Source organism: Marmota flaviventris, chromosome X (genome assembly GCF_047511675.1).
Source record: "Marmota flaviventris isolate mMarFla1 chromosome X, mMarFla1.hap1, whole genome shotgun sequence".
Lineage (NCBI taxonomy): Eukaryota > Metazoa > Chordata > Mammalia > Rodentia > Sciuridae > Marmota > Marmota flaviventris.
Window position 1 is genome coordinate 103314202 of NC_092518.1, and position 13055 is coordinate 103327256.

The 13055-nt window shown below is 41.8% G+C and overlaps 1 protein-coding gene across 1 annotated transcript; it reads right to left on the reverse strand.

The window, feature by feature from the left end:
* Nucleotides 1-3698: 3698 nt before the first annotated feature.
* Nucleotides 3699-10952, reverse strand: LOC114089890 (rhox homeobox family member 1). The gene is made up of 3 exons (XM_027931864.2): nucleotides 10534-10952; nucleotides 7651-7696; nucleotides 3699-3815 (listed from the first exon to the last, which is right to left on the reverse strand). The coding sequence occupies exons 1-3, from the start codon at nucleotides 10950-10952 to the stop codon at nucleotides 3699-3701; spliced, it is 582 nt and encodes a 193-aa protein (XP_027787665.1).
* Between the last annotated feature and the right edge of the window lie 2103 nt (nucleotides 10953-13055).

Below are 13055 nucleotides of genomic sequence, written 5' to 3' on the forward strand. Positions count from 1 at the left end.
TTATTTATATGCAGTGCTGAGAATTGAACCCAGGGCCTCACACATGCCAGGCAACTGCTTTACCCCTAAGCTACATCCCAAGCCCACTCCATATTTTTATTAGTATTTTGCATCTGTTACATCCTTTACTCTGTGGCAAGCAATTGAATGATTTTCTTGGATGATTTTATTTGGTGGTCATACACTATTAGGATTTCCTAATAATGAGGTACTAGTATCCCCATTTAAAGAAGAGGAAGTGTTTGCCCACGGTCTCAAAGCTAATAAAACAACCAGGATTGGCAGCACCACATAAAAATAAAGATTGTATCTATCTAAAACTAAAAAATAAAATATTAAAAATAAATAAAATAAAGGTATTGTGTTTATATATTTTTTTTTAAAAAAAAGGCTTAGGGAGGAAGGGGGAGCCCAAGGACAGGGATGGGCAGAGGCTGCTGCAGAGCCTCCCCATAGGTCCAGAAACAGTGAGCTGCCAGGGTCCCATGGAGTGATGTGGGTGGGAAAACAGCTGTACAGATTGCTGCAGTGGGTCTTGCAGTGTGGGGAGAGATTGGGCTCAGCTTTAACACAGCATGACTAAATGGGAATTAATTTCCAAGGAGCACGGTGTGGCTCAGTGGATGGAAAACTACGAAGTGCAACAGTGGTCCATGGAACGTTTTGAATATAGTTACGGCTCTGCCTCTGAGACTTGTTTCAAAATGAACAGGTTTTTTCCTCTTCTCCCTCGCCCGCCCCCCAAGCCTCTATCCCATCATAGGCGCCTTAAGCACACACCCACCAAAGGAACACAGTAATTCAGACTTCAGGGATGGCCCAGAAGACCTGAGAAATGGCCAGTTTCCAAATTAACAAGTGAATTACAAACACACACCCTAATCTCAGGGCCCACCTAGAATGTAGCATTTGATTCACCTCTTTAAAAATCCTGGGGTCATGTCCCACCCACCCCCAAAGGTTGGGATAAGCTTATTCCAAAATCACAAAAGAATCACAGCTTCTGTGACCACAGTGCCCTGTGTTTCTCCTTTGCTAGCAAAGCAGTAAAACTTATTTTTCCTTTTTCTCAAAACCATATCCTCACTGGGGACAAGGACTGAGCTTTTGGTAACATCAGCAGAGAGAATTTTGAGATGTATAAAATTTGGATGCTGAGTGTGTGTGCCTGCAGTGGGGACAATGATCCAAATTGAAGTGCATGTATTGTCTGACTTACTCCTGGATTAAAGAAAAGTCACAATTGGTTACCAAGAAAAAGGACAGATTATTTTAAAATTCTCTAAGTTATTGACAATATCTTTATTTTACTGTTGCAAGATTAAGCAAATAAAACAAAAATACATAGCTCACATTAAATTTGTATTGCAGAAAAAAATGTATTTTGGAATAAGCTTATCCCAACCAATATTTGTGAGGGAATTATAAAAATATTAATCATTATTTATCTGAATTTCAAATTTATTTGTCAGTCCTGTGCTTTATCTGGAAGTTCAAGTTTATCTGGCATTAATCAAACTCAATGAAATAAAAAAGTTGATGGCTTTTAATTTTTTTTTCATATTTTTATCTCTTGGCTTTTGTTGTCGAACCCAGTGCCTCACTTGAGCTACATCCCCAACCTCTTTATTTTATTTTTATGTGCTGTTGAGGATCAAACCCTGCGCCTCATACATGCTAGGCAAGCACGCTACTGCTGAGTCACATCCCCAGTCCCCCTATGTCTATCTTGATGTTTGCCTTTGACTGAAGTCTTCCTTACCATCCGTAGCAAATGCAAAAATTTAAAATTTAACAGATGCCATGACTTGGGTAAAATCAGACTGATAACTGGACTCCTGGACCTCTCACCCAGGACTCTGCAGATGCACATTTGAAGCTTTTTTTTCCTCCACTCCTGGAGGTGTGGGACCCATTGCTCCAGGAAAACTTCTGTTAAAGCTGGAAAGGATAGATTTGATGACTAAGATTTTGAGTACCCTCTGAAGTTGGGCTAGAAGGCCTCTTCTAGGCCTTTTAAATTTTTTTTTTTTCAGTTGTAGATGAACACAGTATCTTTATTTTATTTACTTATTTGTATGCGGTACTGAGGATCGAACCCAGCACTTCACACATGTGAGGCAAGTGCTCTACCACTGAGCTACAACCCCAGCCCTTCCTGACTGCCTTAAGTGGGGAAATTCCTGAGCTGGAAAATGTTTCCCTTGGTCTTTATGAGGCCTTTCTGTTTTATTTGATCCTATTTCTCCCATGGGAACATTTCAGCTAACTTAAACCTCCTTATTGAGCCCCTACTGACTATATATTCTTCCAGTTCTGTCTACTTCCTTTTTAAGGCATGATTTGGCTGAGGAAAATTTGGAATATCATTGAACTCTTGGGGACCTCTCCCTTCCTACTGGTTCTGCTCCTCCTACCTGGCCTCCATGAGATTGATTTTTGTTTCTTTGGAAGCAGCAGGACCTCTGGACAACAGCTGCTAGTGGCCACATGCACCATAAAAATGGAGGGCAGTGAGGGGCTGGGATTGTGGCTCAGCGGTAGAGCGGTCGCCTAGCATGGGCGGGACTGGGCTTCGATCCTCATCACCACATAAAAATAAAGGCATTGTGTTGTGTCCATCTACACCTAAAAAATAAATATTAAAAAAAAAAAAAAACTTTAAAAAAATGGAGGGCAGTGAAGAGTTTGGAGCTAACAACATGAATGTTCAGTTGCCACCTTCCCATAAATCCTTGAGTTTCCCTTTAGGGAATTTCTCAGACCAGGATTCACAGTGAACTCAGCATGGCTGGAACTTGGCCCTCTGTGAAGACACACTGTTCTCTTGCTAGAGACTTGGCCTGCCCCTCCTTGCACATGTAGAGGTTCTGCTTCTCCTGAGATGTACCAGGACCTCAGGTACAGCAAGGCAAGTGCTCCCCTATTGAGCTAAAGCCCTAAGCTTAGAAGGTATTTAAACAGAGTGGGGGTGACAATGGCATGATGGGAGAGGGAACATAGATGAATATATGGGTCAGTGTAGACCCCCATGAAACTTGGGAAAAGGTGAAGTACAGGGCCTACTGATGGTGACCCAGGCATGTCACCTCATGAAAGAAAAACTCCTTGTTATTATGCTGAAACATCCCTGTCAGGTCGATGGAGGTGGCTCAGGAACAAAGCACCAAGCAACCCGCACGTGTGAAAAAAACTCCAATCAGGCACTAATAGAACCGCTTGTCAATCAGCGGGGTTTCCTAGCCAATCCTAGATCTTAGCCATCTCCCCCAACCAACCCCAATAGGACAAGGGACTCTAAAAACCCTTTTTCCTGTCTCAAACCCTGCCTTCCTGCCTTAAGCCCAGTAAAAGTTCCAGTCTGGTCAAGCCCCCTGCGCTTCTCCTTAGACCCAATATGTTGGTCTGAGGGTACAGCCCGGGAGTGAAATCTCAATAAAGCCTCTATCAGCGGCCTTTTTAAATCTGCCTCCTTTTGATTCGCTGCTGCCTGACCTTACAGTCCCTCCTGGAAAAATTCACATCATGTTTTAAATACCCCAGCATGCACATGAAAACAAATGTATTGATAACTCACTTCTTTATTGCTAATATAAGTGCTTTATTGCTAATATAAGTGTCTTGGGCATCAACAGTAGCCCATGTATCAGTTGCAGCAGGTAAACCCATCTCTACTCTGGCTCTTGAAAGATGGCATTCTAGTTATTTTTCATGTTTGCCAGGAACATGTGGTCCTGGGAACTAGATGATGCATCTTCAAGCATTAATTTCCTCTGATGTTTCCTATATTTGGCTCTCCTGTTGTTAAACCAAACCTGCAATAAGAGAGGAAAAGGTATTGATTGGTTTAGTATATTGAATAGTAAATGTCATAATGTGGGAAAAAAAAACATTCAGCATTATAGGTCACTTAGATTTTAAACTGTACAGTAGAAACTATTCCTGCAGGGAATGGAACTCCAAGCCTCACATATGCTAGGGAAATGCTCTTGCACTGAGCTATATGCCCATCTCCAGAGGCTGTTGTGTTATTGTTTAAATACCTTCTAAGCTTAGGGCTTTAGTTCAATAGGGGAGCACTTGCCTTGCTGTACCTGAGGTCCTGGGTTCCATCTCTAACACCCTACACCCCCTCCTTTAGTTCACCCTTTTTGTTGGGAGGGGGTACTGGGAATTGAACTCAGGGGCACTCAATCACTGAACTACACCACCAGTCCTATTTTGTATTTTATTTAGACACAGGGTTTCACTGAGTTGCTTAGCCACTGTTGAGGCACGCTTTGAACTCATGATCCTTCTGTCTCAGCCTCCCAAGCCGCTGGGATTACAGGTATGCACCACCATGCCTGGCTAGCTCACCCTTACTGTGCACCAGGTCTAGCCCTGCTCTAGAAGATGCCAAGTACTTTGGCTCTCTCTCCTCTATTTTATTTTTTTATAATGGGGATTGAACCCATTGGTGTTTTTCAATGGAGATACGGTCCTGGCACTTTTTTAAAATTTTTGAGACAGGAACTAGCTAAATTGCGGAGGCTGTCTAAGAACTTGCCATCCTCCTGAGTCACTGGGATTACAGGCCTGCACCACAACACTCAGCTATTCTCCCAATTTTAATATTCTTTATTGGTTTCTTGCATGGATTGGATGCAGGTCTAGCTTGTGAGTTGCTCCAGGTCCATAATTCTAATTGCATGCCTTTTAATCAGATAAAGCACATTCTGCATCCTGACAGCTATTGGTCTGTCCAGCTATCCTCACTAGGAATAGTTTCATCCTATGTGTGGGGACATTAAGACACCACAACATGTGGATCCTGTTTAAAGTAGGATGGAGGGGAATGGCTCCATGTTTGAAAAGCCCATGTTCAGTGTATCTACGTTTCCTAAATAAATCTGTCTATGCCTTTCCTTGGCATATGCTGAAATTCTTTCCCAACACAAATGCCAAGAACCCCACTGGTCCTGAGTCAAGTTCCCCCTTCTCTCTGGGAACTCCTCAGGCACTTTATTGGAATATGTCCTCTGTAAAGTACCACAGACCAAATCTCTATAAAAACCAAAGCCCATAGTGTGTTGGGGGCATGGGCTGATATTAGGTCTGTAATTCTAAGATTGGTTTCCTAAAAGAGAAGGGGAAACCATGTACTGAGTTTTTTTGGGAAATTAATGGTACAGAATTTGGAAATGGATAACATTTAGACTTTTCCCTCATTTGTCTCCTGTAGCTCAAGTTCCCTTTAGAACTCCAGAGAGACATGTGATCCAGGGAAGGCAAAAGCAACTCATCAAACCTTGAGATTTTCTTTTCTTCTGACTTTGCCTTACCACCCTAAGAAATGCTCACAACCGCTTCCCAACTTCTCCCACCTGAGCCAGGCTTGACTGTGCAGCCTGGCATGTGGCATTAGTACACCAGTGCTCAGTGGCTTGCTTTGTGAAGCTACTTTTCTGGGCACCCACCATCATGTCCACAGCCTTTTTCCATCACTGTACTCACACATGCACGCTGCAACAAAGCTAATAATAAGGTCATCCTGACGTTTCCTTTTTTGCATTTATCACTTGGTTTTTGTTCTTGTGTAGTCACTGTTGACAAATGACCTGCCTACATATAGTCATTACTGCCTGAAGGAATGAAAAATATCTGTAATTATTACAGATACCCTGAAAAGAGGGCCACACCCTCAAATGTATTTCACAATACCTAAGTTTAAAATAGAACCACAAAAAGAGAAAAATAGCAGGGCGTGGTGGTACACGCCTATAATCCCAGCAGCTTGGGAGGCTGGGGCAGGAAGGTTGCGAGTTCAAAGCCAGCCTCAGCAAAAGTGAAGTGCTAAGCAACTCAGTGAGACCCTGTCTCTAAATAAAATACAAAATAGGGCTGGGGATGTGGCTCAGTGGTGGAGTGCCCCTGAGTTCAATCCCCGGTACGAGAGAGAGAGAGAGAGAGAGAGAGAGAGAGAGAGAGAGAGAGAGATTGATTGATTCAAGACTTATGTATGCATTTCAAACCAGGACAGGTAGAAATTTACACTAAAATGAGGGCTATGTTTAGGAAAAGATATTCCACGTAACCCACCTCTTCAAAATACTACCACCAAAATAGAAAAATACATCTTAGAAAATATGGACTGAAGGCCACTTATGCACTTATTGTGGAAGCTACAAGGTTTATTTTAACCATATGCAAATTTTGTTCTTGAACATTTTTGTCCTTCTTAGCTAAAGTGAAATTAACTCAGTATTTTTTTTGTTGAGTCATTCTTTGGACAAATTTCCCAACTTTTGCAAACCTTTGCCCTATTGCTACCATAATATTACCATTTGAGTAATGTTTTCAGGTAGATATGTCACAGAATACAAGAAAATTAAAATTGAGGGCTGCCCCTGTCTGTCACTTTATCAACATGTACAAACACAAGTAGAAGAACTAGGTACTTGTGCTTTTCAGGTAGCTTCCCCCATCAGTCTCAGCTTAATCTATGCTACTTAAATATAGAGTGTGTGCTTTCAATGAATTATTCTCATCACAGCATTTATACATTCATTCAGCAAACTTAGGGCTTATACTTGGTTCAAATAATTTAGAACAAGTCTCTTAATTCTCTCCTCTCCCTCTCCCCACCCTCCCTCTCTCTTTTTTGTGGCACTGGAGATTAACCCAGGGCCTTGTGCATGTGAGACAAGCACTCTACCAACTGAGCTATATCCCTAGCCCTCTCTCTCTTAATTCTCTCCATAAATTTGAATACATCCAAGGTCAAACCTAGGCCCATCCTTACTCCTCACAAAAGTGATTTCTAACGGATGGCAAGGTAGAAGATGAACTTTATTTTTGAATATGTATCTATATATACTTACTATATATGTAATTATACACGTATATTTTATTTATATATAATTTTGTACACAGAAATGCAGAAGTAGTTTTTTTGTTGTTGTTGTTTCCTTGAGGAAATAATATTCCTTCTGGTAATGGGAAAGAACCACAAATTCACTTTTTTTGTTTTGGTACTGAGGGTTGAAACCAGGGGCACTTAAACACTGAGCAATATCCCCAGCCCTTTTTTGTATTTTATTTACTGACAGGGTCTTGCTGAGTTGCATAGGGCCTCGCTAAGTTGCAGAGGCTTGCTTTGAACTCACAATCTTCCTGCCTCAGTCTCCCAAGGCACTGGGATTACAGGTGTGCACCACTGCACCAGCACAAGCTCACATTTATCATCCTATTTTCCATCCATTGAAACTCCAAAGTTCAATATTAGTTAGTCTACTTCAGCAAGACAATTAAAATAACACCAACTTAAAATATCTGCATGTTTGATTATATCAAAATGAACCCCATTATTATATATACTTATAATGAAATATTTTATTTATTTCTAAAATTTTTTAGTTGTTGATAGACCTTTATTTTATTTATTTACACATGGTGCTGAGAATCGAACCCAGTGCCTCACACATGCCAGGCAAGTGCGCTACGGCTGAGCCCCAACCCCAGCCCTAATGAAATATTTTAAAAATTAAAAATATTTTAATAAAAATATTTTAAAAATTTTAAAAAAATGTCAAGGCCAGAGCTTTGCACATACTGAAGCAGGTTTTAGTATGACTACCCTCACAAATTGTTTTTTTCAGATTTACTAACCTGCACTTTAGTGTCAGTCACATTGATGCATCTTGCAAGTCCCTTTCTGTGGAGAGAAAACAACAGACATTCAGTATTCAGTATTGTGGATAAAATATAATATAGCATGTGCATTCTGTGCTTAAATTAAAATTATAATCTCCCTTCACAACTCCTCAAGTATACTTTTCTGTAACTCCCTGGAAAATTTTCACATTAGAAATAGGTTTAACTCAGACCAATGGTACAGAATAGAGAACACAGAGACTAACCCATAAAGTTACGATTATCTTTTATTAGACAAAGGTGCCAAAAACATGCACTGGAGAAAAGATAGCATCTTCAACAAATGGAGCTGGGAAAACTGGAAATCCATAGGCAATAAAATGAAATTGAACCCCTATCTCTCACCATGCACAAAAGTTAACTCAAAATGGACCAAGAATCTAGGAATTAGGGCTGGGGATGTGGCTCAAGTGGTAGCGTGCTTGCCTGGCATGTGCGGGGCACTGGGTTCGATCCTCAGCACCACATAAAAATAAAATAAAGATGTTGTGTCCACCGAAAACTAAAAAATAAATATTAAAAAATCTCTCTCTCTCTCTCTCTTAAAAAAAAAAAAAAAAGAATCTAGGAATTAAACCAGAGTCTCTGCGTCTAATAGAAGAAAAAGTGAAAAAGTAGGCCTTAATCTTCATCATGTTGGATTAGGCCCCAACTTCCTTAATAAGACTCCTATAGCACAAGAATTAAAACCAAGAATCAATAAATGGGATGGAATCAAACTAAAAAGTTTTTTCTCAGCAAAGGAAACAAAATATAAGGTGAACAGAGAGCCTACATCCTGGAAGCAAATTTTTACCCCTCACACATAGGATAGAGCACTAATCTCTAGGTATATAAAGAACTCAACAAGCTAAACATAAAAAAAAAACCTAAATAATCCAATCAATAAATGGGCCAAGGACCTGAACAGACACTTCTCAGAAGAGGATATATAATCCATCAACAAATATATGAAAAAATGCTCATTATCTCTAGCAATCAGAGAAATGCAAATCAAAACTACTCTAAGATATCCTCTCATTCCAGTCACAATGGCAGCTATTAAGAAGACAAACAACAACAAATGTTGGCAAGGATGTGGGGAAAAAGGCACACTCATACATTGCTGGTGGGACTGCAAATTGGTGCAGCCAATTTGGAAAGCAGTATGGAGATTCCTTGGAAAGCTGGGAATGGAACCACCATTTGACCCAGCTATTCCTCTTCTCGGACTATACCCAAATGACTTAAAAACAGCATACTACAGGGACACAGCCACATCAATGTTTATAGCAGCACAATTCACAATAGCTAAACTGTGGGACCCAACCTAGATGCCCTTCAGTGGATGAATGGGTAAAAAAAATTTGGCATTTATACACAATGGAATATTACTCAGAACTAAAAACACCCCCAAAATCATGGCATTTGCAGGTAAATGGATGGCGTTGGAGAAGATAATGCTAAGTGAAGTTAGCCAATCCCAAAAAAGCAAATGCCCAATGTTTTCTCTGATATAAGGGGGTGACTCAAAGTGGGGTAGGGAGGGAGAGCATGGGAGGATTAGATTAATTTTAGATAGGGAGGGAAAGGTGATTAGCAAGGATAGTGATGTCATCATTGTACAAAATACATGTATGAAGACTTGAATTTGGTGCCAACAAATCTTATATACAAACAGAGATATGAAAAATTTTGGTATATATGTGTATTAAGAATTATAATGCAAAAAAGGAGTACATGTATAATGGCAAAAAAATAAGCATCTGAAACTATGTAATTTAGAAAACATCAATAAAAACATGAATTCAAAAAAAAGAAAGAAAAAGAAATGGGTTTACCTCATCACAAAATTTAAGGTGACAATAACAGCTCAGTGGGCAAGACATAATTGTAACTCACTGTGTTATAGAATAAAAATGACTACAAAATCTATAATTAACATAGAGGGAGGGAGGAAGGAGGTAAAAGGAGGCATCCTGGACTAAAATTAAACAAATTAACTCTCATGCGTGTATGATTATGTCAAAACTAACACAACTATCATGTATCATTATGATGCAATCATAAAAGCATAAAAACATCAAACATGGACTTTTCATAGGATATACCAAATCCATTTCTGGGTATACACCCCAAAGAAATGAAAACCTGGAGTTGGATATTTGTCCACCTATGTTCACAGCAGCCCTATTCATAAGAGCCACATGAAAAAAACATCCCATTTGCCTTCCACATAAACGCTCAAATGAAATACATCCATATAATGGAATATTACTCAGCCTTAAAAAGGAAGGAAATTCCAACACATGCTACAACATGAACAAACCTTAAGGACATTACACAAAAAGATACAAGGCAATCACTAAGAGACAAATGCTACATGATTTCACTTACATGAGGTGCCCAGAGGAATCAAATTCATAGAATAAAAAAGAATGGTAGTTACAGGGCGCTGGGGAGGGGAGGTATTTAACGGTACAGAGTTTCATTTTGTCCACATTTGGATGTTTCTGGAGTTCTGTCCCACAACAATGTGCAAATACTTAAGGCTGCTGAAGGCCAACTTCAAAAGTGGTTTAGATGCTAAATTTGTTTTTGTATTTTACCGCAATTTGAAAACAAAAACCAAAAGGAGCAGCCACCAACCAATTTCCAGACTTAATTCATGACAATACTGCATGAAAAAATTGACCTGAATTCCACAAGGTAACCCGCACAGAGCAGAAAGGCAGGTGAAGACCCCAAGGGCTTTTGCTCACAGCGGGCAGGGCAGAATAGGGGCCAGAGAGAGAAAAGTGACCCCAAAAAGAACCTGAACCCCTGGAGACTTTAGACCCTCTCAAGCCAGTCACCTACCTGGTGGCCATGTCAGGGTATTGAGTAACTTGGAAAACACTTTCCAGTTCCTGCAACTGCCACTTTGAGAACTTGTATTGGATTCGTGGACGGGTGCCCCCAGGCTGCGGAACTGCAGCAGCCTCGTTTGCAGACTGCCCGGCCTGTTGCTCCTGCCGGGGCTGCTGCTTGCCACCATTGGCCTCAAGGTAGTCAATGCCTCGGTGGTTCACAGCGCCCTCATGGTTGAGGTAACCTTTTTGAATCACGTCTTCCATGAGGCCTATAGCTCCTTCACGGAAGTGGCCACCTGCAGCAGGGGTCGGCACATCCTCTGCAGCTACCGCTGCTACACTTTCCCCTGCTTCAGCTGCTATCTCTGTATTATAAGCCCCCAGACCATAATAGTTGGGGTCACGGTACTGGTACCAATTTGCCATGGCTGCAATACAACAGGTCCCAGCTGGCCTCTACAAGCACACTTTGACCAGCGATAGAATAGAGCGGTGACTCAGGGTGGAGCTAGTCCTAGAGATTTGTATTTGCCACGGTTTACGGCACGTTCAACGTGCACGCGCTACTCTTTTGAGGATTGCTATTGGCTGTATGTTTGCCGCCAGTTGTGATGGGCGGAGCTAGTTAGGCGCGAAGTAATGGGGCGGGACCACAAAGAAAGGCTGTGTGGAGAATTGTGCCAACCTGGGGCTTGTGCAGAATGGGGGCCTGATTGGCCTCTTAGATGACTAACCACAAATGAACTACAAATGGCCTTCCAGAAGGGACTTTGTAGAGGATGAGAGCTCATTCTAACCACAGGTCCCCCTGTGTGAACATCAGGAGAATACCTCAGGACCACGGTGCCATCTGTAATTCACCATGCGGCACGAGACAGGAATTCACTTGACCTGACCCGCTAGCGGGTGGCTTGCTCAGAGTTCCCACAGGGAAACTGCAGCAAAGCCAAGCTCCCAGAAATGCTGCAGCGGCATCTTGGGCCTGGTTTGCAAAGCATTCTGGGTCAAGAGGCACACTCTGTGGGAAACCCTTTGAGTCCCTTCAGGAAGTCTAAATGCTGCCCATTTTCAGTATCGAATCTATGACAGAGTCCAGGTGTAAAACTTTGAGTAGTGCTGGTCACATTCAAGAATTATCAGGCTGACCCGGGTGTGGTGCTGCATGCCTGGAATCTGAGGAGCTCGGGAGGATGGTGGGTTCAAAGCCAGCCTTGGCAACTCAGTGAGGACCTAAGCCACTTAGTGAGACCCTGACTCAAAATATAAATTAAAAAATAAGTGCTAGGAATGTGGTTGGGTGCTTAAGTGTCCCTGGGTTCGATCTCTGGTACCGCTGCCTGGTGTTGCTTACACTGGATTGCTTATGCAGGATCATGTTGTGGTAAAGATATATTAGTTAATATTCAGAAAATACTTAGCACAATACCTGTGGCTTGGGTGGCTTAGGCAGCAGGATCCCAAGTTCAAGGCCAACCTCAGCAGTTTAGCAAGATCCTGTTTCAAAGTAAAAAAATAAAAAAGCACTGGGACAGCTGGGTTGTGGCTCAGTGGTGGAGCACTTGCCTGGCATGTGTGAGATGCTGGGTTTGATCCTCAGCATTGAAAATAAGTAAATAAGTAAATAAATAAAGGTACACTGACATATATATACATGCACTGGGAATACAGCAGAGTAGCAAAGTGCCTTGGGTTTAATCCCCAGGACTCCCAAAAACAAAAAATCAAAAAATTGGGGCTGTGGTTATAGCTCAGTGTTAGGGTTCTTGCCTAGCATATGTGAGGCACTGGGTTCTATCCTCAACACCATGTAAAAATAACTGAATAAAACCAAGGTATTTTGGTCAATCTACTACTAAAAAATGAAAAAAAAATTTTTTTTTTCTTTAAGCCAAGCATGGCAGAACATGCCTATTGTATCAGCTCTTTGGGAGGCTGACGCAGGAGTGTTACTTGAGTTCATGAGTTTGAGACCAGCCTGGTCAATACAGTAAGATACCATGTTTTTTAAAAAAATATTTTTTTAGGTGTTGATGAACCTTTATTTTATTTATTTATATGTTGTTGAGAGCCACAGCCCAAGGGGCCCCAGCAAACTTCCAGCTGCCAGCTGATGATTGGCTCACAGTGGTCCCAGCAAACTTCTAGCTGCCAACTGATTGGCTCCTCTGCAGTGATGCTCATTGGGCTGTTTCCCCGCCCTTACAGACCACAGGAGCTGCTCATTGGGGGACTTTTTTTGGCTCCGCCCACGCGACCCAGCCAATCTGCCTCAAGAGCAGGAGGAGTGGGGGAGGTTGAGAGGCTTGTGGGAAGCCGGTGGTGGCAGTTGGGCTCTGAGGGTTTTCCTGAGGAGCTGTGTGGTGTGGTGTGTGTGTTCTAAAAATAAAGTTCGTTTCTTTTGACAAGTGGCTCCTGAATTGTGCCCAGCCAGACTGCGGCATTTGGTGGGCCACACAGGGAACGACTGAGGGTAAGTGATAAGGTAAACTGCTCGCCCCTGAGGGCAGGGCAAGAGGATGGGTAGCCATT